We start from the raw sequence: 27,896 nt of genomic DNA on the forward strand, positions 1-27,896 counted from the left end.
CTCAGAAGCACAGTGAGGCTGGATCCACTGCTTGCTCTGCATCCTGTGCCATTGGGATGCCAGCGGTGGGTCTGGGGAGGATCAAGAGGAAGGATCTGTGTCCCATGGTACAGGTTGCCCTCTGGGAGGAGCAGCCTCATCTCCACTCTTGCCTCCTCCAAAGAGTCATTGTGCATCACCTCCATTAGGAGCTTATGATCAGATCCTGCCCTTTCCACTGACTGCTTAGTTTAGTGTCTGAGTCACCACTGGGGCCAGGTCCCTACACTGGGGCTGGATCCTGCAGACAAGCTCTCTGACTCCTGCCCGTGGATTTCACACATCTGCAGCGTACCAGCTTCTAAGTGAGTACCTAGGCTGACAGACATTGTGCTGCCCAGCATGCCAGAATTGAGCAACCCAAGCAGCAGCAGGAGCTACTGGGACAAAAAAGCTGTGTCGAGGTTCTTGGCCAGCCACCGGCTGGAGCAGAGCCAAGGACAGGTACCAAAGCAGCTGGGGTGCGGGGCAGGCAGCGGCTCCATGCGGCAGGTATCAGTAGTTTGGTGCCTGGGCTTGGCTCCCTGGGACAGTGAGGGTCACAGCAGAGCTGAGGCACACCAGGTCTTACTGGAGAAGGGAGCCAGCAGCAGCCAGGAAAGACCTGACTGAAACAAAAGAAAAATAAACAAAATTATGTCACATTATTTTAGAGCAATGGAAGGTTTTATTTTGGCAGTTTTTATGGCTGTAAAATACAACCCTTGCTGTTAAAAGTCATAATGTCAGTCTGAAATCTGATGGGCTTCTCTACCCTTTTTCCACTTGTGGGGAGTGCTTGGAGCATTGAGGTGGCTGTTGATGTGGGAGGTACTACCATTTCTGAAGGGGAAAGCTTAAATCCAAGATCTTAAACTACTTATGGCTTGCTTCAAGCTCTTTCAATTTCTTAAAACTGTATTAGTTCCTTCTTTAATTACTTTTTAAATTATAATTAAAGAAACAAACACAAGTGTCTTGACACACATAGATACTGCCATTTGGGGAAGTGCCATTTCCTCCAGGTCAGGATGTGCACGCAGCAGCGAGTACTGCTAGAGCAGGGTGATTTCCTGTGTGAGACTTGTGGAAGACTGGACTCTGCTGCCATCGAAGTGGGTGAGAACCCCTGGGAAGCCAGGCTGCCCTGGGCTCTGGGTGAGCCGGGTCAGAGCCCAGCCTGCTGCAGAGAGCCCCTGCACAGTGGGGCTCTCTGGGGAGAGAAGGCTTTGCTCTGTCAGCAGTGCTGGTGTGGTGGGAGGCAGGTGCTGAGCAGTGGCAGGCTGCCTGGCTCTGCCATCCTCACATATGTGGTTCTGGCTGCCCATGGGTGTACAGGGACAGGGACTGACAGCCCCAGGGAGGGCAGGCAGCTTTGTCAGCGGCCCCCACTGATGCCCCTCCCCTCTCTGCACCTGGGGAGATACCTCCACAGTCCCCTTCTGTTGGCTGCCTGTCCTCACCTGTCCTGTCCATGTCCTCCTGCACAGCTTGTACCCATTGTTCTCCAGTTTACACAGTTTTCATTCAGTGCTCATAAAAAGCAAACCTACTACTCTGCCCTGGCTGTCACCTTTTAACAGAGGCAAGCTTTTCCATCACCTACCATGAAATAAGGCTTTGGCTCTTGAACTCTGGTGACCAGAGTGCTTTCTAGCATCTGAATGAGATCCTGCTACAGCACCATCCAATTAACAGCATTAATACTTCCTTATTACTGGTGGAAATACTGCAGTATTTTGGGTTGCCTTTGCTTTTTTGACTCCATGTTGTGGTGATGGTTCACAGTCATTCTGTAACTGCTGAGTGTGCCCTGATAATTCCCTGTTCTCATTTCCAGCTCCCAACCACCAGTTTTTAGAAGAGAGTCTGACTATTAAGTCTTAAGATCATGACCTTGAACTTTGTCCTGTGAAAAGCAAAAAATCAGAAGTGAAACTGATCAGTGTGATGCTGCTCTCATTGCTGAGTGAAACAAAGTCACTTCAAAGAATAGATTTGCATGTTGCTCGACAGATCTCCAGATAAGGTGGAAAAAATTACTCCGTTAAGTCTCTTTGCACTTTGTGGAGAAACTGCTCTTGCAGAAAACCAGGAGAAACACAAACCTCTTCCCTTAATTTTCTGCAATTAAAACAAGAAATAAGCAAAATAAAACACAAAAAATCCACAAAAAATCCTAAATCAAAACAAACAAAACAACAAAAGAGATGTCTATTGGCATTCTCCTAAATAAAATAATTTCAAAGCTGTATGTCTTAAATCTTACGGGGATTTCCTTTAGCTGTTTTTCTCTTTAGCCATCATAACCAGAGTAAGTAAAAATCTGCCTTGCTGGCAGCAGCTCCCTTCCCTTTTTTAAGCTGAACCAGTTACTTTTATGTGATAGAAAGGAGTTAGTTCATTAAGTTTTACAGTTAAGTGCAGATTTTATCTGACAATGTTCTTTCCCTGGTGAAGGATTTCTGAGGGCTTTTCTGGTCAGTCTAATCAAGAGGCAGAGCTGAACAAAAGCACAATATAGTTGAGTTCCTTACATTTTCCAGATTTTTATGATCATAATCTTTTTTTACAGGTGAGCAAAATATATAAAGAAATGGCTACAACGGCAGCAAACACTCAAAGACAAACTATAGGCTGTGAGGAATACAGTCTGTACAGCAGCCTGAGTGAAGACGAGCTCATAAAGATGGCCATCCAGCAGAGCCTGGGAGAGGATCCCGTGTGCCAGCCAGATGCCCACCAGAAGTCGATGGTGGCACGTCCCAGTGAGGCAGCTGTCCCCAGCCACTCCAGCTGCCACAACCCAAACTACCACATCTACCCTTGGCAAAGGTGAGTGAGCGCCTGCCTGAGCTGCACCATCCCAGCAAACACCCTCCTCAGTGAGGGAAAACAGCTGCCCCTGTCAAAACACGTGCTTTCTAATTAGCTTTACTAAGCGGCTGCTCTGCGAGTCTGTCATTAGTTTGAAAGCCCGACTCTGCTATAAATACGATGAGGTCAACAGTTTACGCCCTCACAACAAACGAGAATTTGCTTGATGTTGTCTGTTTTAAGCAACAAATAAAAAAAGAAGAGAGACACTGCTACAGGGTTTCCTGAAAGATAGACATCCCTGATGAAGCCGATGACTCCTTTCCCCCACAGGGGCACCCTGTACACCGAGCTTAGGTTTTGCCAGAGAAGGCAGCATAGCACTTGTTATGGGAAATCACAGGAGAGAGGCCAAAAATAGGTATATAAAGCAGTGTGAGCTGGCTATCTTCTAGACCCTGCAGTCTTTAAAAGATGTAGTTCTTTTAGATCAGAGCCTGACCTCAAGCACACCACTCTCAGTCAAGAGCTGCTCCAGACACCAAAGCGTTGCAGCATCCCCCTTCCCTGCAATGCTGGGCTGTGGGTTGCTGAGCCCTGCTGACAGTTTCAAACTCAGACATTGTTCTCCTTTCATTTTTAAAGGGCAGATTTCTCAAGGGGGGAGGGAAGAGGTTATAAAGTCACTCCAAAACCAAGAAAAAATGTATTTTTAACCAATTTTTTTAAGGAAGCTGGGGATAACTGAAGTTTTGTTCATCCTTTCACATAACTCCATCAACCTCTGTTGCCTCAGTCATTACCACCTGTGATTGGTTTCCAAGGCTGGGAAACAGGACAATTAGATGAGTAGTAAGTATGTTTCATAGCTGCAGAATCAGGATGCTGCACTGAAGGCAGTCCTGCTCCCACCGAAGGTCATGTTTTCTCTATGCTGTTACCATTCACTTGTGCTGTCAGCTCTGTCATGGGGACCTGATGCAGATATGGCTTCCCTGGCCGTTTGGTGGTCCTGCCCTCCTTAGGGGTCCTTTGACACCTGCTATTTCAACAAAAGGCAGCATCTGCTTTTGCCTCAGCCCAGCAGCATTTGACCTCTGGCTGGAGGAAAAACTGCGGCTCGTAGCTCCATTATCTGTAGTGTTTTTGAAGTCTTCTGCCACCTAGGAATGTCAAGCTAGAAACAGAGATACCACCCAGGGACCTTGGGTCCTCCTCCACCACCACCTCCAACCTCCTTGTGTGGCACTTCAGAGGTGATGAATGTCACCTCACCTCGCCTCATGCCTGCTTCCTGTGTGGTGGTGGTAGGGTTAACCTCACTGTTGTCTTATATGGTCATTTGAATCCCCTGACGCTTCCTCAGAGGGCCAAAAATAAACTCAAGCTGAGCGAGCAGCTGAATCCAGCACGGAGCAAGCTGTGGCCATCTGCTTTTGTTCAAAGCCCTCACCGGCAGGCTTTCTCACTTTGTCTCTGTGGATGTGTGTCTCTGTCTCTGCCTCTGCCTCAACATGACCTGTTTCTCCTATTCAGAGTATTTCTCTTTATTTCATTCATGTCATCACCACTCCAGACTGGCAGCCCAGCAGAGGGGCCGTGCTCAGCCATCCAGCTCGGGGGCAGCCTGGGGGGTCAGGCGAAGGTACGACGGCAGCCTCTTCAGCACATCCCAGCCTGTGTAAGTGCCTCCTGCTCCCTCTCCTGCTTTCCCCCATGGTCAAAACAAGCCTTGCTACCCACTCTCCCCCTTAGATCTTCTGGGTGGTGATAGTGTTTGGTGGGGGGATATAGAGGTGCCTTTCCACTCTTCCTTCTGACCTCCCAGATGCCATGGATTATGCCCAGGCTGTTACTGGTGATTCACCTCAAACCTCCCTTGCAGTTGTCTCCCTATTCATCCCTCTCTCTCTCCAGTGCATATGTCCTGGGGACTTTGGGTCATTTGGTAGCTCTGAGGTGACAGGGACAGCAGGGAAGGGATGCCTGTGCTGTTTATTTATATAGGCTAGCTCCCATATCAACACAGTAGATGAGGCAGGCAGGTGCTGATAGTTACTACATTAGTGTAAAGTTCACAGTACAAATATGGGGAAAGAGTGCTGGAACCCAAGATTTTATTGCAGTAGATAAACAGGATGAGAAAGTCCAGTCCTTTGAAGCAAATGTTTTATAAATGCAATGCCTGTTCCCAGCAATACCTGCATTGTCCTGCCACCCTGAGGAGGGCTGGTAGAGGTATGTACTACATCTTACCTACCCAAGGGGGAAAACAGTGTGACTGATCCTTCTGGCCAAGTTTTTCTGTTGGTGGAGACCATAGATAATCTTAGGTGAACACAGACATGGATGAGGAAAGCAGACAGGCAAGGGAGTGGTTCTTCCCCAGTGCTTGTGTGTAATGGAAATGTTTGGACCACGATGGGTTTATTACAATTCTCTGCAGGGCAGAGTAGATGCATACACCTGCCTTTAGCAGAGAGGAAAGTGTTGTAGGCAGCACTTCTTTGAGTCCTGCAAAACCTCTTCCCTACCCACTTCGCTTTGTTTTATCCATCTTACAAGTCCTTCCCTGGATGCACGGTTGTAGTAACTACCCCTCCACCACTCTTCTTCCTTTCATCCCTCACCTAGCTCAAAAGTACCTCCACCTCAGCCTGCAATGTGGCTGATCCAGGCTCTGTCCCTGACTCTCCACGGACCTTCCCCTCCCTGACATTGGAAAAACCTCATTTTACTGGAACATGAAACCTCCCTTATCCCTGTCACATGCCAGCTCCCCTTGGCTATACTGAAATCACATCTTCTTATTAAGTGTTCTGCACATCTTGCATACCTCTGCTGCTCTGCGTGCAAGGACCAGAGAGCAGGCTCTTTTTACTGCCTCGTAGCTCAGTAGAGTTCAAGCCACAAGAAGGCTTGTGTAAAGCTGGTAAGCTGGCCCTCCTCTTCTGCCAGGTGAAATCAGACTGTGGCTGGGAGGCCACAGGAAAGCATGATGGCATGACTGTTTTATAGCCCTGATCTCAGAGACAGGCAGGGATGATAGCTGGCTTCACCCGTGGAGATGATGCTCCTTCATCCTGCCTGCATATCGTCAGGCTGCTAGGAAAAGAAGGAGCTTGCTTAACCTTTCTGTGGTCCACAGAACGTATTCCTCAGCATTCTGAACTGACCACACCATGCATCTCACCTACAATGGGTATTTACTATCTTGGCTACTGGCCTTTGAAATGCAGTAATTCTTTTGAGTCACCTCTAAGATTAAGATTTCATCAAAACTCCAGGCTCCCTCTATAGTTTTAATACTCTTTTTTTTTATATCTGATTAAATCTAAGTGGCGGAATGTGTTGGTTTTACAACAGCCAACTATGAACCAGGCAGAAAACAAGGATCTCACATAGAGATTCATTAAACTTTCTGTACTAATGTGGAATTTTCTTGGCTAAAGCATCTATAGCCTGGTCCAGCAAACCCCCTCATCTTACTCAGGAATCATTTAAGGTCAAGGAGCCTGGCAGAAGTTTGCTTCATTCAACATCCAAGGGCTTAAGCGGATAGTAACTGATTCTTCACACATTTTTAACCCTATTGCACATCTGAGGTACTCTGCTTTCACTGAGCTCTCAGCTAAGGTGATTCGCCTTGCACTTGCTGTGTGCCAGCCCCACATACGGACTCCTGCCATGGCCCATCTGGCATGCAGTAACTCTTTAAGTGCTGGTAACTATTTTGTGCCCAAATCCTGAGGTCTCTGTGCTGCCCTGCATGTGTAACATGAACCTTTGCACAGAACAGCAGATGGCTTCAGCAGTCTTGTGCCAGAGGCTTTTGAAAACAAAGCTTCTGCACCTTTGCCTCCTCTTGCAGCCAAACATGCCAATTGTTGCTGTTAACTGACTTCAACAAAACACTCAATTTTGCAAAATTGTATAAAAATCTATTATTTAGATAAGACTAGCAATTTTAGGTTTAGTCCCCAGGGCACTCTAAATAGTATGGAGATACAGCAGCATCCCTGGGACCTCTGCCTGGCTGCTATCAGAAGGTCAGTTGATTCCTCCTGGGTGGGCTGTGGATAGGAAGGCAGTTGCCTGCTCTAGCTATCTCTTCAGGCAAAACACCTGCCTTTGTGTCCCACAGCAACCCCCATTCCAGTGCTGCTATTTTTGTGAATTTGCTGTCTTGAGATCACTGCTTCCAGCTGTAGATATGGAGCAAGTGGCACCATGTACTTTTTCACCTGGGAAATAGTGTTTTTCCCATTCCTTGGCACACATGTTGTGCTCACCTGTTCCGCTCCAGGCCCTAAGTTTGTCCTCAGAGAAGTAGCTTGGTGACTGCTTTCAGTGCTAATATCAGTTTATGGCACAGATTGGGTTCCTCTGGGCAAGCTGAAGTGAGTGACGCCTGTGTGAGTTTCAGGCTGTTAGTCTCTCCAGCCCCTGCACAGCAATGAAATCCAGTGCTGCTCCTGTAACTTGCACTGAATGCAGAGGCTGTGTCAATGATCTGCATTTTGAAGACTCCTATGCTGAGCTGCCCACATTTTTCTATCTCTGATCTCACTGTTGTGTCATTTTAGACCTTCTTTCACAACTAGAGCTCCTGGCTGTTCCCATTGTCACTGCCCTGCATGACCTTCATCACATGCAGTATTCCTACCCAGGTGATGCCAATCTGAGATACACAACTCCCTCCCCATTCTCTCCACCTTCAAGGCTGCATGATTTTCCCTTTAGAGTTAGTTCAAATCACAAACTCTCCAGTGTTTTCAACATCTTACTCTTTGAAAAGACAGCTCACATTAAGTTTCTACAAGTCCCCATTAGAACTTAAAAATATGCTTCTTCCTTGTGGTGTCTGCAGTCCTGAAGCTTAGCTGTTTGGTGCCTCAGAATAAGGAAGCAGTGGGTGCCTTCTCCCAGCACAGCTCAGCAGAAGCACAAGCAGATGCTAGTACTGGAAGGCACAGCTGCCACCATGCACAGAGCTACTGTCTGCCACTGCCATGGGCAAGGATCCTGCCTGCATTGGCTGCAGGGTACCAGCTCCCTGCCTCTGTTGTGCTGCTGGTGGTCTCAGGGTTCAAACAGGAAGGCAGGTCCTGCTGCAGTCACTGCTGATCAGGGGTATGGTGACTGTCAGGCAGCAGCTCTCACTGTTGTTGTGCAGAAGGACTGGTGTGCCCATGTCAGCCCTGCTCTGCAATTGCTCTTGCACAGCATGGAGAAATGGGTTGCTGCCCAGACTGTGCAGAATGTATGCTTGGCAAAGGGCATGCTTGTCAGAGCAAAGCTCACTTGTAGGCTGCTCTTTGTGTCTCACTTCTGGGTGGCATGGTACACGCTTCATGCTTTTTTGTAGATTTTCACAGTGAGACTCTTCTTAAAAGCTTCAGAATTAGGTAGCATCAAAAAAAAGAGGACTTTGATGTTATTTGTATTTTCTCTGGTAAACACTGAAATACTGTTTTAACACTTTTCAGTGATTCTACACATTTCAATGACTTTCTGCTCAGAAGAGGTTACAAAGTATTCCCTCCCTCCCTAATATTTTTTTCATTCCTTTTATTCCTTGCATCTAGAAGTTATTTGGCCCTCTGGAGCCTGACAAGGGTTTGCTGGGTTCAAATGGTCTGGAACATGAACCACTTCACAGCTTGGCACCAGGTCCCATTGAAGTTCCAGAGGCCCCTGACTGCTGTAGTTACTGGGGGAACTGCTAAGTTGGCTAAGAGGCTTACAACAGTGGTCTTGTCAATAGAGCTAATGGGTCTTCTCCCAGATAGGCTCCTAAAAAGCAGATTTTCAGAAGTATCCAACACATTTTTGAAGGTCTGTAATGTCAGAAATGGTTATAATTTTGAAAATTTTAGTACTCAATGCTGAAATAACAGCTGGCAATATCTAGGGCATGGTCATGAAGGGCAGCTCAGAATTTCATTTGGGTGGGTCGTTTTATTGTCTTAATCCTCCCTGGCAGAAGAAAGGAGAGTCCAGACCAACACCCTAATGTTCATGCAGTCTAACCAGACCTCTCCTTCCCTCGTAACTGGACTGGCTAACTTCTGAAAACAGGCTCACATAAGAGAAATGGGAAGTATCTTCAAAATAAAAGAATAAGATTTATTAAGAACTTCTGCATTAGGGCTTAGGCACATGCAAGTCAAATTTAAAATTTTCTTTAGGGATGAAAAGGGGCAGCTCTCTTCAAAGCTGATCTTATTTAAGAGATCTCATAGGAACACCTTGCTACATGCAATAGCAAATGACAGGGTGATGTAATTTTCATAGCCATGGACATGCATGGCAGTGTACAGAGCAACTGTAGAGCTAGCAGCCCCCAACTCCAGATATTCAAAGTGTTTATGTCAGAGTTACACCTAAACTTCCCTTACACTCCAAGAGATCAGCACTTTCAGTGTTCTTCTGAACTATTGTGAATGGCCAAGTCAGAGAAGTCAAATTTTACCTATACAGTCACTGTAGCAAGATACCTTAGGGCAACAAATACTTATTGTATACCCTGTAGATGTTCAGTATTTTGGCCAAATGATACAGTGATGCTGGTGCCAAAAGCTTCTCAGTAACGATGAAGTGGTAATCAACTTTTAATCTTGTTTTAAAGAGAACTTGACCCTGTAGTGGCAGCAATCAAGAATGGAGATGAAAAAGCAGTAAGAAACATGATGAAATCAGGAAGAGATCTTTCTGAACCTAATAAGGATGGCTGGATACCCCTCCATGAAGCTGCATACTATGGCCAAGTGGGTTGCCTGAGCCTGTTGCAAAAAGGTCAGTGAAGTTAAAACTAATTAATTATAAAAGGGAAAATAAGTATATGAATTAATTAAAAAGCAAAATTAACAGCAGCCCAATCCTCATCTGGGACTGTGTGAAGCTTTCTTTCAGCCTTTCTGAGTATACATTCACTTCATCTTCTCTTTGAGCATAGGTTTCCAGGAGGAAGCCTCTAAAGTTAGGATCTTCAGGAGAAAGTGATATCTGGATAGATCTTGCCAAGCTCTTGATTCTTACAGTAAAGCCTTTAGCTGAGCTCTTGGCTGATGTGAGCTGCTCAGCTGCCACAGCTGACAGCAATTACCCCACTTCCCACTAGCCTGAGATCCATACCAGCACCTCTTCTGGTGCTTGAAGGTCATTAGCCAGTGTAGTTTGTTTTGAAAGTACTACTGAAGAGCAGTTAATAACTTTCTGTATCACTAGTGGCCATAGCTGAACATTTTAATCTAAGCTAGTGACTGATTTAGATACTTAATCAGAGTTATAATACCTTTATAGTATATTCTTAGTTTACTTTGCTCATGGAAAAGGAAAAGAAATAACAAAAATCCACTAAAAACTCCAAGGATTTTGAAAAGTGATGATGCTGCATGTACTTCTGCATTATATGCCACAATGACTTTGAGCTTGCTGTTTCTCCACAGCGTACCCCAGCACAATCGACCAGCGCACCCTCAATGAGGAGACAGCTCTCTACCTGGCCACCAGCCGGGGCAACCTGGACTGCTTGCTTTCCCTGCTGCAGGCTGGGGCTGAGCCTGACATCTCCAACAAAGCCAGAGAAACGCCACTTTACAAAGGTGAGTGGCTGATTTTCCAGGGATGCTGAGCTCTTCCAGCACTACCAAAGCAGAGCTGCAGGATAGCTTGTGATGTAGGGCTGAAACTCAGTGATTAGCTCCCATTTTCTACCTCCCTCCAGTAGTCCTCTGTCTCCTGTGTCTGACACTCTATGCCATGGCTTTTCTTCTTATTCTCATCAGAAGCACGCTGCAGGGTGCAGGCTGTGATTTGCTGCTGAGATCAGTGAGGTGTGATGTGCAAGGTGCTTAGGGGCCCTAAGCACAGGGTGTCTGCACAATGTTCCAGATGTATGGAAAGCTGGATAGCATGGCAGTATGTATGCCTTTCTAACCAGCAGGACCTAAGTCCCTTAGATGTGGGAGTACAGTACAGTAGATATGCCAGTGATATACAGTAACTGTAGATAATGCCACTGATTTTGATGCTGTGTAGGCTAAGCCAGGCTGTGTGCTATGGAACATGCATAAAGCTATGAAGAATTCAGTGAGGTAGTTGGTGTTTAACATAACATGTTACTTTGCTGTTGGTCAGAAAGAGTACTTTCTGTAGCTGAACAGCATTACATCCATGGTATCACAAAGATTTAGAGAAGGAGATGATCTCCCATACCTTCATGTCCATCCCTCTTTCACTGACTGCTCATGTCATGACTATTTTTAGCACTCTAAAACATTAAAATCACACATGAGTGATTAAAACAAATGGTCTCTGATTCTGGATACCTGGCATTAGAGCTGCTCAGTTTAAATGCTTTCATTTCAAAATTCTGGCTTAGTCTGCTACAGGAAAGCTGTTCAAGTGGTAGTAGCAGTAGTACTCAGTAATAATAAGAGCAATAATATGAAGTCACCCTTTAGCCAGAGAAAAGCTTACTAAGAATGTACTAGTCTTGATGTAAAATCTTCTGTTCTATGATCATAACAAATTGTCATAACAAATTAGTCATCCTTAGTACATAAATAAATTAAATTCTGCAGAGCTGTGCATAGGTAATTACAGAAGTTTCTAATCATGAAGTTGTTTTCAGTGCATGTGACTCCTGTGTATGGGAAAGAAAGCTGTGGTGGTATCCCAAGGGAAGAGTCAAAACCAAAACATGGGACCTCTGTGAGAAAAAGTTACTATTATTTCAATGAAAAAAAAACCAACAATTGTTATGGAATGTGCTAGCCTCTCTTTCTGTACATTGTACAACAAATACTAATTGGGGTTTGAAAATGTCACTGCTTATTCTAAGTACCTTTGGTTGGGGGTCCCACTGAAAGGTGTGTAGAAACCTCATGATTTGGGATTGAAAAAGCAATGGAACAAATAGGTAGAATAAGCCCCAGTAAGATACTATTAATTATCAAGAAAATACTTATAGCTCAGGGTAGTTTTTGATCTTACTCACTATGGCCTAGTTGTATTATCCTGCCTTATCCCTGTCATAGGTGAACTGGATACCATAATATCCAGAATCTTTTCAAAAGCCTTCCTAATCACTTTCCTTTTTTTTCCAAAACAGCGTGTGAGCGCAAGAATGCAGAGGCTGCAAGACTTCTGGTACAGTACAATGCTGACACCAACCATCGCTGCAATCGAGGATGGACTGCTCTCCATGAGGCTGTCTCCCGAAATGACCTGGAGATTATTGATATACTTGTGAAAGGGGGTGCCAAGATTGAGTCTGCAAATGCCTATGGGATCACTTCTTTATTCGTGGCAGCTGAGAGTGGGCAGTTGGAAGCTTTGAGATACCTTGCAAAATGTGGTGAGTACAGTTGTGCCATTACATGCCTTTGCCCACTTAATTCTTAATATTTCAAAGTTCCCATACTTCTCACTGTCTTAGTTTTTCTGTCACAGGAGCCTGCATAGGTGATGAAACCCTGTTGCTCCAGGTGGCTGAATTGTGTAGAAGCTTTCAGAAAGTGTGGTCTAGATATATGTACTTCTTCAGCATTCATTCAAGGTCAGCTACTTTGGGAAGTAATATGGGGCACTCTAATTGCAATATCTGATGGTTTTCAAAACCCATATTGCTGCACATGTGTAGCCTAAAACCCAATCAGTCATAAAAGGCAGCTGTAGCTGGTAATAGATGGCAGAATTTGAATATTAGCCAACCCCATCTGCTCATGAAGATGTGCAGTGATGGGCAAGGTTAGCTCTCCTCCACTAATGAATCCCACTGAAAATAGATTAAGTACTATTGTACAGTTCTTAGATTAACACTAAGGAGAAGCAGAAACTCTCCCCATGTATATATGTTCAACCATATACACAGTGACTGAATATAGTTTACACTAAACTTTTACTTCTCCACTCATGTAAAACAGCTTTACAACATGCACAACAGACTTCCCTACTATTCTGAGGCATATTTTATTTTCACTGTGGACTAATGTCTTGAACATAGGTAAGAGCTATGTCCTGCACTTGTGGAACAAGAGCTAAATATTGATGAAGAAAAACTCCTGGAGCAGTTAGTGTGGCTAAGAAAGACAAGAGAGTTAGGGAATAAAAAATGTGTTCTGCTGTCCAGCTAGCATTGTCAAGTCAGTTTTATATGGCCAGTTAGTCTATCACACTGTCCACAGTTTTAGAAACTAAGACAGAATGTGATTTGTGTTTCAGCTTAGACAGCTATTAGGATTTCCTTAAAGTTCAATTTTGAGAAAAATACACAGGAGAAAATCCAATAAAACGGTCCAATTTTTTCAAGCCCTGAAAAACTCCTCAGAGAATCCCAGGAATGATATCACAGCATTTCTTAATGATGAGCAATATTCATCATAAAAAGTATTTCTTTTAAATTTCTTTTTCGTTAGGAACATTGTCCTGTGTTATGTTTTGTCATAGTAATTTCCCTGATGTTCCCAGTTACAACATCCTCAAAGAACCGAACACAACACATGTTTCAGTTTGGGGTGAGAGCACAAGGAAATGTTGTGTTTGGCGTGGAGTTTTCATGATGAAACAGGAGACTGATTGGCTTCTTTACTGGAGTTTAGAAGCAAAAATCCAGTGAACTGTCATTCTCATTTAGGATACACATAAAGCAGCCTTCCCAAGGACATGAGGGTACAGCATATTACAGTTGAAACCCAGGATTTCAGGCCTTAAGTATCTAACACAGAAAAGGTTAGATTCCAAATTGTGGACAAGAAGTATTAGGTCTTGGCTTATAGTTGTATCATGCTTATTACGAGAAGCACACAGTAGAGCTCAAGAAAAAATGACCCCCAAAATCCTAGAATTATTGAACAGTTTGGGTTAGAAGGGATCTTAAGGATCATCTAGTTCCAACCCCCCTACCATGCGCAGGGACATATTCCATCAGACCAGGCTGCTCAAAGCCCCATCCAACCTGACTTTGAACACTGCCAGGGATGGGACATCCGTAACATCTTGGGGCAATGTGTTCTAGTGCCTCACCACCCTCATTGTAAAGAATTTCTTCATAATGCTGAATGGAGCTTGGATTCATGACTGGGACATAATGGTTTCCACCCAAGGTTAAACTTTCCCTCATAAAATTCACATAATATTCAAAGCCAGTGGAAAACTACGGTAGAACTTTACATAACTGAAACGACTATTATCTGTGATGACATCTCTTTCCACCACACTTGGTAGCTTCAGTGTCATGGAGATGTAAATGTTCATTCAAAGTATGTTATTTCCATCTGATTTTGACCTTTTTTGTTTTACTAAGATTTTTTTTTCTTCCTAGGTGCTGATATAAATACTCAAGCCAGCGATAACGCCTCTGCTCTTTACGAAGCTTGTAAAAATGGACACGTACATATTGTGGAGTTTCTTTTGTCCCAGGGAGCAGATGCTAACAAAGCCAATAAGGATGGCCTGTTACCTCTTCACATAGCAGCCAAAAAAGGGATTTGCAAGTAAGTTTTACTTCATTTCATAGTTTCATTTTTTAGAAAAGGATACAATGTCTTCACGAAAATTAAAATATAATGTCCCACATCTAATTCTGAGCATTGCAAGCAAAGGAGCTGCCAATTGAGAACCAGGTTTTCTGCTTCCAGAGCTCAGGTTCAAAATTATAAACTGATGAGTGTGATTGTGGGTTGGGATATGGTGAGCAGGAATGTGGGTGCAAGATTCATTTAGCTTCGCCAAGATATCATCAATTACAGTTAAATAACATCATGTATCTTGGAAGGGGATTAAACTGTGCTCCACAAAATATGCTTGAGATGGAATAAAAAAGCATTTGGGGGGGTGGGGTTAGTCCTCAATAGCTATCGAAGGATAGTTTGCAATAATTTTCCTACATGAGCCCATCATGATTCTTCTGCAGAAGCAGAACATGTTTCATTCGTCTCTATTGTGTTCAGGGTTTATTAACAATAATTCAGATGCTGACAGCAGGAAGTGGTTAAGTGACTCTCTAGGGCATTAGTGAGAATGTTGGCAGAATATGATGTCCCACTCTGGTATCCTCCCTTTCAGAAACCTTTCAGGAAATCAGAAAAGCATCAGAAAAGAAGTAAAAGAATTACTCATGGTCTGGAAAATAGACTTTAATACTGAGTTATTAAATGACTCTTAAATGCATAAAAAGATCCAGTGGTTTGTTTCTGAAATTTAATGTATTTGGGATAGAGCTGAGTACATTCTTTAAACAGTGAGGAAAGTAACTAATGGAAAAAATAACTGAATTGGGTAGATTTACCACTCCACTGAAGTACAGGTGTTTATAGGAGGCGGAGAAACAATACAGCGCATGATACAGAATATCAGTTTAGAAGATGCTGTTTAGGGCTGGGATTGTTGCACAGTCATGTAAATAGTGTTTACCTTGCTCTTTCAAGACCTAGGACATTACAGCATGCTTCTGAGCCTGAACTCCTGAGCATTTGCTCCTGATCTTAGGGCAAATTTATTTCCTGCCTTTAATCCCTCACTGCTAGAAGGGTGAGTCAACCACAGTTGGTTTTGCAAAACACAGTCACATCTGGAGGTGATAGACCCTTTTGGTGACTGTAGCTTCTGACTATCACAGTTTCTATAAAAATCCTTTCAGCAATAATCAAAGCAAAAAGTATATCCCACTGCAAAGACTGTTTCTGGATAGTAATGCTATATTTGCAAACAACTGTTAAAGCAAATTCTCATATATTTCACAATGTCTGAGGAATGAAAACTTTTGACAGCATTACACCTTCCCATAGCATCTTTCATCCTAGCATTTAGGTCTGCTTTGGAATCCCAATATAGCTTCTTAAATCACTTTAATATATGTGAGGATATTAATTTTCTGTAGTTGCAGTAGGCCTGCTTCTTTGTGCAGGCTGTGTAGTCTAGAAGACAGCCCAGTGTGAATTTATGTAATCTGTTTATATGCTTAGAGCATGCACATGAATACCATGCATAGACTAATGCAGGCATGATTCACAATTTTCTCTGGAGTTTGAGTTACAAGGCCATTTTCTTGAAAACAAACACATTTGAGATGAGAAATGTGCCAAAGACAAGAACCCAGCTCCAGTTGCTCACTTCCAAAAATGTTCATCTGAAAGTACAGTAAATTGATCTGAATCCAATTTGTACACAGAGTCAGGACCAGCTCTCTGAATCTTTTCCTTCCCTCAGTAGTGCCACATCCTGACCTGAAAAGAAATTTACATGGAAACTCTTCAATCTGAAGCCATCCCCATGTTATGAAAGGGCCTGATTCAGCCTTCACATCTATTATTCCCAAAACCCAGCAGCATAAATGAGATCAGAATTCAGTCCAAACTGAGTTCCTTGAGTTGTAAAAGACTGAACACAGATTTTTGTCCATAACTGCTGCAAACTAAGTGCAAAAGAAAGAAAAAAGAAAAGGATCTTCTCTTACAAATATTTATATAAATGACAAAGCTTTAGCCTAATTGGCTGATCATTCTTAATTCTTTTGGTATTCAGTAAAATAACACCCTTCACAGTGATCTCTGTATTCCTGCAGATTTAATACGTAATTCTGTAGGAATTCCATGCTTCAACTTTTTGCCAGAACACTAAGGCTCCCTACCATCAAAAAGCCAAGAATGTGGTCCCAAGGCTCAACTGTCAACTCTTGTTGCATGGTGTTTGTTTATTTTAAATGACACCTTGTCAATAGTGACCTCAAATTCATAAGGGTCATCTCATCCACTGTAAAACAATTGCAAGCAGTCACTTTAACTCTTTACCCCTCAGAACTGAGATTCTGAGAAGGGAAGACTTTGTGAAGTGTGGGCAGATTTATTAAGTAAATACGAGTCATTAGACTCTTGACACACTCATACTAGGAACACTCTGCCTCCTTCTCCACATAGCTTCTAACAAATAGAAATCACAGAAGCAGGTGTCAGGAATAAGGGGAAACTCAAAACTAGTTTGAACCTGTACATGAAGCTCAGCCTTGTGACAGACCTGGGATGTGGTCTGGCTTGTCTGGCCTTGGCTGCCTTCACTTGAGCTGCCTTCTCTCTAGTGAGACCAGAAAGACTGCAGAGGTGGAGGCACCATTGTTACTAAACCAATCCACTTTGGAGGATGAGGAAGAGAGACAGGTTCAAGCCACAAAATTACTCTCTGTTACAAATTTGATGCTTCCTGCTTTTCTTCCCCAAATAAATGTGTGGTACAGGGAGTGTGCTGAGGTCTGAGACACTGCAGCATTTGGATGCAGAGCCTCAGTTTGCCACCCCTGCAATGAGGTTCAGGTCCCCGCTGCAGACAGAAATGATGCAGTGCCTCTTTAACTCAGATGTGAAGAGCTGGCTGAAGTACATATGCTGGAGCGAAAGAACAAAACAGGAACTTAAATCTTCAAATCAGTTGATCATGGGATGACTAATGCTGGTACTTGGCATGGTGTTCTCACAGTGCTCTGTGCCCTTTTTGTTATTATGGCTCTTCCAGAACATTTGCTAATGGTGGGACATTGCCAGCTCATCAGCACCCAAACCTCCTGCTCCCTGGTGAGCATTACAGCACTAGAAGATTAGTGAGGCTGCTTGGGGGGGGGGGGGGGGGGGGGGGCGGTGGGGGGATGTGATAAATTTCCCAAGGTATTTAGATATTTACATATTTTAAAAGGCTGTTTTGTTTAAAAATGAGATGTAAAAGTGACTTAGAGACATCAACAGTCCATCATGTAAATTGGAACTTAATCCTGTAAAGTGTTTTGCATCTTCAATTCATATTTCAGCTTCTGGGGACTCAGTCTTTCATAGGATCATTCTCACAGGATCATCACAGACAAAGGTTTTTCTAAGGCTAGCACTTATATTTTGCTTGTTCATGATGTAAATGTATGTTTGAGGTCCCAGTGCTGAGACCAGCCATTGCAGCCAAGCTGAAGATATGCAGCATTTTAAAGGGGACATACTACATGGTAGAAAAATAAGCTTTGCATGTTTGTGTTAGAACTGTTGACTGCTAGATAGAGGAGTCTGCAAGGGATGAAGAAGAGGAGGAGAAGGTGTGCTTTGCTTGTTAGCTTGCTCCCACAGGTTCCTTTTTAGATATTCCTCTCTTCACAGGTATTACATAGGGAGCCTGGGCATCTCCTGACACAGTAGGAAGACTTAGGTTGCATGGTCCCAGTCTCTTTCTGGAAGTAGGTTAAGGTGACTCACCTGTGCTTACAAAATCAGCCAAGCCTGTTGGCTAAAACCACACAACTTTATGAGCAGGAAATGAGGGTTTAACCCATGGGTCTGGTCATGCAGCAACAATGACAGCTAGAGAGACATAAAAATAATCATGGATTTGCAACTGTGGGGCTCCTGTACATCGTATATTTGCACTTCAGATTTCATGAGAGCAGCTTGATTTATTTTGCTGTATTTAAAGCCACATCACACTTTCCAATAACAATCCATGATTACTGAGGTTTAGAACTTGGCTGTACATCTTTTCTCCTTGGGCTAAAGCATGGAAACCAGCTTGGAAAATATTTTAATTTCTTTTTTTTCCTCTTTCTGAATTGTCTTTTTGGCTCCTTGTGATCTGGGATGGCCATTGGTAGCCCCATGGATTTGCCACAACCAAAAGCCACATGGCGAGGACCCCCAGGATAGTGATGAATCCAGGGTAATAACCAAATTGTAAAATTTGGTGGTGAGGCCTGGGAACCAAACGTGTATTCTATCCTTGTGCATTCCTGCAAAGGAAGGTTTGGTTTCACCCCCTTTCTGGTCTCAAGCCTCTTGTTGCGGCTGTGAGGCCTGAGAGTGATGTGTGTTGACACACTTCTCTGTGGAGCAATAGAGCAATCCCAATGGAGGTGGGAGATACAGCCTGTCTGTTGGCACCTTGGCCCGCAAGCCGTGCCTGTTTCTCCAGTCCTACCCACAGCATGGTGATGAAGGTGCAGAATGTTTGGGGGATCCTGGCCTGGTGTCTGCCATTTGGCTGTGGCACCTAACAGAGGTTAGGACAGCATAGGTGAGTGCCAGCACGTTGTCTCTTCCATCATAACTACCCCTGTAGCTGCCAATACCTTATAGAAACTGTGTGATAATTTCAAAAATACTTGTTTCCTCCATGAAAGAGGGGTCACACAGCTGACAGGCTTCAAGTTCACACCCTGGTTTCTCTCAGAGAGAGTTTTTCCTGTGGCCAAATTAGCAGGCTCTCTCCTATGGAGAGCTACAATTTGCTGTGTGGTTGTAAATGCCCTGGATCCCCTGGAGCTCACTGCTGTCCACTGACTCTCCACCCGGCAGGATTGTCTCTATGCTGATCCCCGTGACCAGCCGCACCCGCATCAAGCGTAGTGGTATCAGCCCCTTGCACTTAGCGGCTGAACGCAATAACGATGACATCTTGGAAGAGCTGATCGATGCTGGCTATGATGTCAACACTGCGCTGTCCAACGAACGGTCCTGCCTTTACGAAGACAGACGCACTACCCCCCTCTATTTTGCTGTTTTTAACAATAACATCTATGCAACAGAGCTCCTGCTGCAAGCTGGAGCCAACCCCAATGTTGACCTTATTAACCCATTGCTCATCTCCATCCGCCATGGCTGCCTGAAGACCATGAAACTGCTCCTTGACCATGGAGCAAACATTGATGCCTATATATCAAGCCACCCCACCACATTTCCAGCTACCATCATGTTTTCAATGAAGTACCTATCTGTGCTGAAGTATCTGCTGGATCTGGGCTGTGATGCAGGTTCCTGTTTTGAGTGTCAGTACGGAAATGGCCCACACCCTGCATTAAATTACAGACGGGACAGACTTAATGATCCTCAACTGTCCAAGGAGCCAACTGTAGTTCAGGTAAGCACTGCTGGTCTACTGGTACTTCTGAGGGTGCCTCCTACTCATGTATCATCTTTGCAACTTTAGTGTATTTTTTTCTTCCATCATTCCTGTGAGAGAAGATGCCTTTATTCCTACTTTATTTACAGAAAAAAGGCTTAATAAGAGTCTGTGAACATTTTAAGTCCACGTTCAATGACATCAGGATGGTAGGCAACAGCCACTGTGGCCCTAGTTTGAATTTACAGTGAATTATAGCCATCTTGACAGCCTTGCTGTCAGATCTACAGTAATTTTTTCCTCTGGACCTAAAGTGCCAGGAGTGTCAGGCAGTGTCATACAGGTGGTAGAATATGGGTGGTAGCATATGGGCAGTCTACTTGCTTCTTGGTTTATTTGCCCTGTAAGATTTGTTTTGTCTGATATGGAATTTAAGCTCCTGGCTAAATTAAAATTGGTGCTTCATGTAGGTAAACCAGTGAATGTAAATAGTTGTAATTTCAGACTCTACTGGATAAGCAGTCCTGGAGAGAGAGAGTAAACTGTTAGCTATATGTGCATTATATTTGAAGTTTTCAAAAGAGATTAGGAGATTTAGATCCATGATTTCAAAGCCAGTTACAGATTTTAAATATCCAAGCTTTACACATATATCTTTGCAATCCTTTCCAAAGTGCAGCTGGGCTTATCTTCCATTGGCCTGGAATTGGATTCTCAATACCCTAAAGGATTTTGTATAATCTAAGATTACACTTTTTTTCTTATCTCTGTATATTGACTCCTTCCAACATATCCCAAACAAAATCTGATCTTCCAATCAAAATTTGCTACCCTTCACCATGTAACATGATAAAGAAATCTCAGTATGTCAGTCTTTCTGTTTTGCAAAGAATTAGGGAAGAAATAAATCAGCTTCTGTCTAGTTTAAGTATAGTTTTGAGGGATTTAGAAGAAAGTGTCTTTTGCCTTAAGAGATAGTCACCAAAAATGTTCCTCAGTCATGGAAAGAATGAAAGAATACATTAAAAGATCCTAGAAAATCTTTACCTTTTTATCAGCCCTACTTCCAAAAAACTTTACTCTGCAGTAACATGTCTGAGAAACAAGCAAAAAGGAATTTAGAAAGAATATTGTAAGAGTGCATCAAAATAATCTGTTATCCTGAAGAGCTGACTTCTCCTTGCGAGTGTTTGTCACAGCTTTAAGATTGCTTTAGTATACCACATTTTTGTCACAGAAAAATTAATAAAATTATAAAATTATATATGTGCCTAGAGAGAGACTGGTGAAGGACAAATGCATACAGAGAAAAAGCAATTCCTTCCCTCCAATATAATTTTAAATTTGCTTCCCACTGCTAGGAATTTGTCTAACAAAAATAAGGCTTGTGTGGTGTAGCTTCATGGCATAGTTGTGATATGGTTTGCATTCTGAAGTATAGAGGATCTTATGAAACTATAGACTTCTCCAGACAAAAGATGTGCTTTCTTTTTTATTATTTTCTTGTATAAGATTACAAAAGGATAATAAATCTGAATGATTAGTCTTTATACAGTAAAGACTATGAGCTACTGGAAGTGATTTGAAAAATGTGTAACTATAAATCACTACTGTTGCTACTAAATTAATGTGTCCTGGAGAAAGTGAACACAGAAAAATGGTTGCTGACTCACTCCACGTTTGCAGTGTCAAAACCGTGGAAGTGGGGAGTGAATTATTCTACTGCCACGAGAGGGCATTCAGGGGCCTATCGAGACTGCAGGCTCTGAGTCACTTTGTCCCTGATTCCATTCCACAGCCTGTAGTTGCAGGTTTGAATTATTTTTCTTTGTTTAGCTATGCTTATTTTCTTGCAACATGTTTTGGAACATTTTTATTTCAGAAATTTTTTTTGTAGACTGAGCTTGTCAACAGGGGAGAAAAAGACAGGCAAACTCTCTGGCAGAGGCAAAAAGAGATAAGTAAGACCCACTGGTTTTTTGCCTTACACATGTGCCTTCATTTAAACTCTGACAAAGTGGAGTAACTGTTTGGAGGTAGTAGTGCAGATCCGCAGTTTGCATGTCCTATGGGTAACTGCATGTGAATGGCACATGCACAGGTATACTATACTGGACTTCCTATAAACATTTCAGGTAGGAAACTGGGTTGTCCACTGGGATCCTCCTGATGTTATTGTATCTAATTTTCCTGGGAGAAACTACATGGTGATGCCCAGTGAAAAGAAAAAGAAAGGTCAGAAGAGTAGTAACCACCTTTGTGAATGCTCTTAACTTCTACAAAATTGCCTTATAATTTGCTGCAGCTTTATTCTTTCCTAGGTGAGCTAATGTGGTTTTATTTCTGAATAACATTATCCACATGAACGTTTAATGCATTTTGAGTTAGGGCTCATGCATATATCATCAAATTTGATTTAGTTAGAGGAGCTTAAACTGAGAGAGGTTTAAGCTGGTGCATTTTCTTTCCTGTTTAGGGTGGGTTTGGAGGGTGCTTGCAGACAGTCTCTGTGTGACTAAGCTGATGGATGGTGCTTAAGCCACCATCATTCATTTAGGTTTGTCCATGTGTCTGCATTCTTATCCACACAGCATGATTTAATTCATGTTAAACTTTCTGGCTGCTCACATGCAGATACATCCACAGATATCTTCATCATATGCAGCACTCTAACAGAGATAGATTAAGCTGTCTGGAAAAATATACATATCTAGATGAAAGTGGGAAGAGAAGTCACTACTTTTTTGAAATGAAACTGCTTAAAATCAGATCCTTAAATCTGTTCTTCACTATCTCCATAAGCAGCCCTCTATGCAACAGCTTTGAGTACTCTGCAGCTTACAGTGGGGTAATAGAAAATTTGCTTGATCCAGGACTGAGTAAGGAAGACACCTCTATATTAGGCCGAGGATAGTTCTCCATGAGCAAGTAAAAAGGCCAGGGATTCATCTATGCAGTTTCCACAGACTTGTTTCTAGTAGGGTGCTTGGTCCCCAAAAGCTGCAGATACTAGTGGGTTCATAAGAAGCAGGAGGTGCTGTGCTTTGCCGAATTTCTCTCTTTATCTAAGCCTCCTTTGTGCAAGTTGCCTCACAGAGCCCCTCTCAAGAAGCTAAAGAGAGCCAGCATACTGGGTCATGGTGCCCTGGGCTGCATGGACCTCTCAGTAGTTCCCTTACTGGTTTAGCACAAAGCCTTCCCATTTTTACAGAAGTAGGACCTGTGGACCCCATTAACAACTTGGTATCCTTTCCATGCTCCAGAGCTAAGATTTAACCAGGAGTTTGTGTCCTGCTGTGGTTGTAAAGAGGGGAATCTAACCTCAGCTGCAAAAAGAAAAAGTTTTAGTTGAAGTTTTCTGAGGGTAAACTGGTAGTTGCCCTCTTAGCTGGTAGTAGGGTGGGACCACCAAAGACACTGGGGCAGTTGCTATTTTTACAGTTTCCATGGCTGCATTCATGTCCCACTAACAGTAGTCAATCTGTTTTAATTTGAAGTTTTGTGAAATGGTGTCTACTCCAGAGATTAGTCGCTGGGCTGGGCCAATCATCGATGTTCTTCTGGATTATGTGGGTAACGTGCAGCTCTGTTCCCGGCTCAAGGAGCATATTGACAGCTATGAGGACTGGGCTGTTATTAAAGAAAAAGCAGGTATGTTCACCCTGGAAAGAATCTAGCACAAATAGTCCTAGTTTTGGATTCAAACCCTTAGTCGCCATCTCCAAATCAGTATTCATCCATTAAACTTGATGGGATTTCTCTGTTGAGACTAGATGACATTTTAGACCAGGTATGAAGTATTAGAAATTGTTGGGGTGTCACCAACGCTGTGATGTTAAATGCACACCAGCAATGGATCTGACTGTCTGGGAATAGGCATTGTTAGGAGGACCATGTGACTGCATCTGGAGTGCAGTCAGATCAGGGCAGCTGGGCAGCATGACCATCTCCACAGCAACCCAGAAGATATCAGTGGCCTTTAAAGACTTTACTAATATTCTGCTTTCCTAAATATATTTTCCCTCAGGATCCAAAGTCTTTCATAGGCATTAGTTTTCTGGAACCAAGCTAAATTTGGTACTTATTACATTTATTTTCAGTGGAAAGGCTGAGTACTGGGAAGGAAATTGTTTAAATCCTTCTAGAAAGCCCATTGCTAAGGCTGAGATGAGATACAGCATGCCATTCTCCAGCCCCACTTCCTTCCCTATGTATGTCCTGTATGCCGCAGTATAGATGAGCTACCACCAATGCAAGTTATAGCATCCCTCCATTGTAGAAAAAGCCCCCTATTTTCATTCCTCCTTCTCCCATTTTGCCCTTGCCCCTGAGTTAGCCAAGCCAAGCCATCTCTCTCAAGTTCAAACCTGTTTGGCTCATGTTTCTGACCTGCCTGTCTTTCAGAGCCCCCACGACCTCTTTCCCATCTTTGCCGCATCAAGGTACGAAGCCTGGTTGGAAGAAACCGAATTAAACTTCTTGACACCTTGCCTCTCCCAGACAGACTGATTCGATACTTACAGCATAATTACACAGAGTGACCCAAGGCACACTGGACACACAGCGGCTTCCTGGCATACCACCCAGCATCATCAGCATGGCAAGGGCACACATTGTGCATGGTGGGGAGGAATTGCTGCTGGCTTTGTCAATAGCCCTCCAACAACTAATTGAAGACAAATAGGCTTCTGAAGCATGAGTAAGAAGAAAACGATGGAGGCAGAGAACTAAGCATAGGACTACTGTTAGGTTTTCCAAGAGAAAACATACTATTCACCTCAAAGCTTGGTTTGCAGAAAAAATGAAAGCCGACACTGAAAAATGAGTAGTGCTGAAGCAAGTATCAGTGAGGAACTCAAAGGTATTCTGGGGTTGTGGTGAAGCTTAGCATCCCTGCTGTAACCAAAATTGAGAAATTGTCAAGATTCAACATATTTGGGAAAACAAACACATTTTCTTCCCCAACTGAGACTTTAATTTCAGTTTCTATTCTACTGTTTAGATTTCTGCTAAGTGTGCTAATTCTCTGATACTTTGACACCATCTTGCTAACACACTTGCTTTCATTTTTTGGACCTTTCTTATTGAGTACTTGATTTCTGAACATTCAAATCTCAGACTTTTAATAAACTAAAATACAGAAATGCTGATTCCTGTAAAAGTCAAAGAAAAGTTTAGTTAAGAAGGATGTAGGAACTGTAGTGAATACAGTTAATTTTGTATTACATTTGCAGTGAGAAGAAAGTTAAATTCTGCTTGAGAACATTTTCTAGACTGGGGATTTGAAGGCAATTTGAGTTTCTGGTGTTGTTTGTTTTGTGGGGAGGGTTGGTTGTAAATTAGAAGTGGCTGTACTGTAAACAGTAGCTTTACTATGTCATGGAGCTGGTGTCAGGACAGAACAAAGCCCTGGGGGAACAGGAACAGAAGGTGATGTGGAGAGGTGAGGTATGTAGGGAGATGCAACACTTATAAAATGATTTTATCTGTTCCTTCTCTAGGAGATCTTGCTCCCTACAAGGCCCAACCTCTGTTACTCCTTGGACCTCTGTAGCTATAACAATACCATAACTGGAAGAAAGAGAGATTATTTTAAAATTATGAAAATCAGTCTGAGATTTATGAAAACAAATACCCAGAATTAGGCCTCCAAATCCTTTTCAGGTGCCTAAACAATGTCAAGTTGCTTGCGCCAGGTATAGTTGCACTAAGCCAGTGGGATCACATGTGGTGTAAGGTATTACTGAGGCAGAATAAATGTCTTAGGATTTAGCCCTGAATTTCCTGTCTTTAGAGGTTTGAAGTATCTATCAGTCCCTTTGACACTGAAAGTTAGTATTTCAGCTTCTTTGAAAATTAGGTCACCTGTTTCCAGCTCAGATCCACAGCTGATTTATGGCAGCTTAACAAGTTACCATCTATCAGCTGAACCACTATAATTGTCCGTGAAATTCTTTTATTGAAGTTTTTAACAAGTCACATTCCTTCACAGCTGGGGAGGCCGAAGAGCCCATGAACAGTTATTGGCAGTGACGACAGCTCAGTTGACAGGTGTGACTTGCTGAACTGATTTGATGAGTGCCTTAATTTTTTAACTAGGCACCTAAATAAGGACGAAAATACCTACATTTGGAACTATATCTTTGTGGATCTTATGCTAGACACATACTCATTCTTACCTCAGGTGATTAAGGGGCTGTGCACCAGGGTTTATTTGGATTCCCCACCAGAGACCTGAAAGATCTGGTTTTGTTTGTTGGCCTGCATGCCAGCCATGGAATCAGATACAAATGTAAGTAATCAGATACAAAAATAGCGAAAATGCATTGCACCGAGTTTTATTTGCGTGGAGTTTTATACCTTAACACGGGAGTAAAAGTGTGTTGCACAAAACAAGTCTGGGCACACAAGTTCAGATTCTGTGATGGTTTTGTGTGAAATGTGTTCAGCACTTGTAGGACAGGATGTGGGCAGAAGAACTGGTTACAGCTGTGGGCGCTCTGTCCATAGCTGTCCCCTTCCCAAATGCAAAGGAGTTGAAAAACCAATAGTTTCAATTCACACTGAACAGTGATCTTCTTGCAAAGATTTGGAAAGTCAGGTGAGATTCCCCCACTGCTGAGATTTTGTCAAGCAGCTTCTGTTACTACCAGTTTAAGATCTACCCTTTGTCTCCTGCAGTGTGAACAGGGAATTGCTTCAGGTTGGAAAAATACTGGGTAGAGGGAAAGGCATGGAGAATAGGAAATCCTTAGACCAGTTTTGCCAATAAAGGCCCTGTAGAACGTTTAGAAAGGGCTTAATAGAAAATTATCTATGGGTTTTTTGCACCTCTCATTTTACAGTGCTTGAGTAGTGAAGGTCTGGGTCTTACTCGTATCAATATAAATCAGAAGAAAATTCTTTGAAATTAAATGAGTATGACAGAGTCATAGAGGCTGATGGATATAGACACAGCTTGGTGAAGATCATTACTTAAGTGCTTGTTTAGTGTGCAATGCAATGACAGCCCTGGAGACAGCTGGCTAGTAGAAGGATTTGGTCACCAACTGCATGTATAACCACAGGGGTGGGATTTCATAACCTATCCCAAACTAGAAATTTCCCCTGAGCCAACACTGTTATGTACACAAAAGTCTTTTGGATTGCAATGTCTTTTTCTGTCCTTGAAGAAGTTGAGACTGGGTTTGAGTGGATCAAATATGGAAATTCCATTTCCTCTTTCAACTAAGTGACTTTCATCTCTATTGGGAGACCCATGTCCTGGTTGTTTTCAACCATCTGTACTGATGAGGAGGTTCACTGAGCTGGAGAGCACTGATCTGATGGTATGTACTGCAACTGCAGGAAAGAAAAGTGCACAGTGCAAACAGAAGCTGAGGAGAATCTGTTAGAGGGGGAATCTGGTAATTACAATGTTACTGAATAATTTCTGCTTGATCTTCACACAACTAGTTTACATGTATTTGCACTGAAATGGAGCCTGCTACCTCTCCACTCCAGTCACTGACAGTATTTTATGCACAATACTGAATCTGCGCAAATTCAATGTGCATTTAATGCATCTATCTACATGCTACTGTGAAAAGACAGATACCCCTAAACCCAAATAAACCAGGCTTTTTAAGCAGATCAATGGTTCTAGTGCAAGCAAAAGTAGCTTATTTTTACTGAATGTGATAGATAGACTCCTTCAGAGATTATGAATTTATGTGAAATGTTCTACAAATATTTCATTACCAGGTTACTGTACATTTTTTACTGCAACATGTGCAATTCACTTGATGTTCCTGTGCACTTTTTGATTTTTTATTTCATTTTATATGAATGCTTTTTCATTCACCTCTCCCTTCCCTTTATTTATATAAGGTATTGTGTTTTAAACAGTTTAAATTTGCATTGTTGTAGTAAATATCAGCTTTTGAATGTTGTGTTTCCATCTTTCAAAGTATGAATAAATAAGTCGATTCTGAAGGGCTATCTGCTGTCCTGAATAGCAACATTGAACAACCAAACACAAAAATAGCCAGAAATGTCTGAATCAGTCCAAGCTTGAGCACTTAATAATTTTGATGTCAATCTCAAGGATGAGAGAACAGTAAGTATTGCTGGAGAGCAGAGTTGCTATACTTTGCAAACCTTTTAGAAAATCTCACATATCCTCATTAAATAATCTTGAATATACTTAACAATTA

At 42.7% G+C, this 27,896-nt stretch overlaps 1 protein-coding gene across 1 annotated transcript; it reads left to right on the forward strand.

The window, feature by feature from the left end:
• Window positions 1-209: 209 nt before the first annotated feature.
• Window positions 210-27,896, forward strand: ASB2 (ankyrin repeat and SOCS box containing 2). Its single transcript, XM_005149521.3, has 10 exons — window positions 210-344; window positions 2,594-2,853; window positions 4,412-4,516; window positions 9,467-9,633; window positions 10,287-10,442; window positions 11,954-12,199; window positions 14,165-14,336; window positions 19,158-19,719; window positions 23,199-23,352; window positions 24,106-27,896. The coding sequence occupies exons 2-10, from the start codon at window positions 2,615-2,617 to the stop codon at window positions 24,240-24,242; spliced, it is 1,938 nt and encodes a 645-aa protein (XP_005149578.2). The 5' UTR covers window positions 210-344; window positions 2,594-2,614; the 3' UTR covers window positions 24,243-27,896.

This window comes from Melopsittacus undulatus, chromosome 4 (genome assembly GCF_012275295.1).
Source record: "Melopsittacus undulatus isolate bMelUnd1 chromosome 4, bMelUnd1.mat.Z, whole genome shotgun sequence".
Classification (NCBI taxonomy): Eukaryota; Metazoa; Chordata; class Aves; order Psittaciformes; family Psittaculidae; genus Melopsittacus; species Melopsittacus undulatus.

Coding starts and splice junctions, on each gene's coding strand:
- ASB2 (XM_005149521.3), top strand. CDS start 2,615: ATGGCTACAACGGCAGCAAACACTCAAAGACAAACTATAGGCTGTGAG. Junction 4,517..9,466: donor TTCAGCACATCCCAGCCTGT/GTAAGTGCCTCC, acceptor CTTGTTTTAAAG/AGAACTTGACCCTGTAGTGG. Junction 23,353..24,105: donor TGTTATTAAAGAAAAAGCAG/GTATGTTCACCC, acceptor CCTGTCTTTCAG/AGCCCCCACGACCTCTTTCC.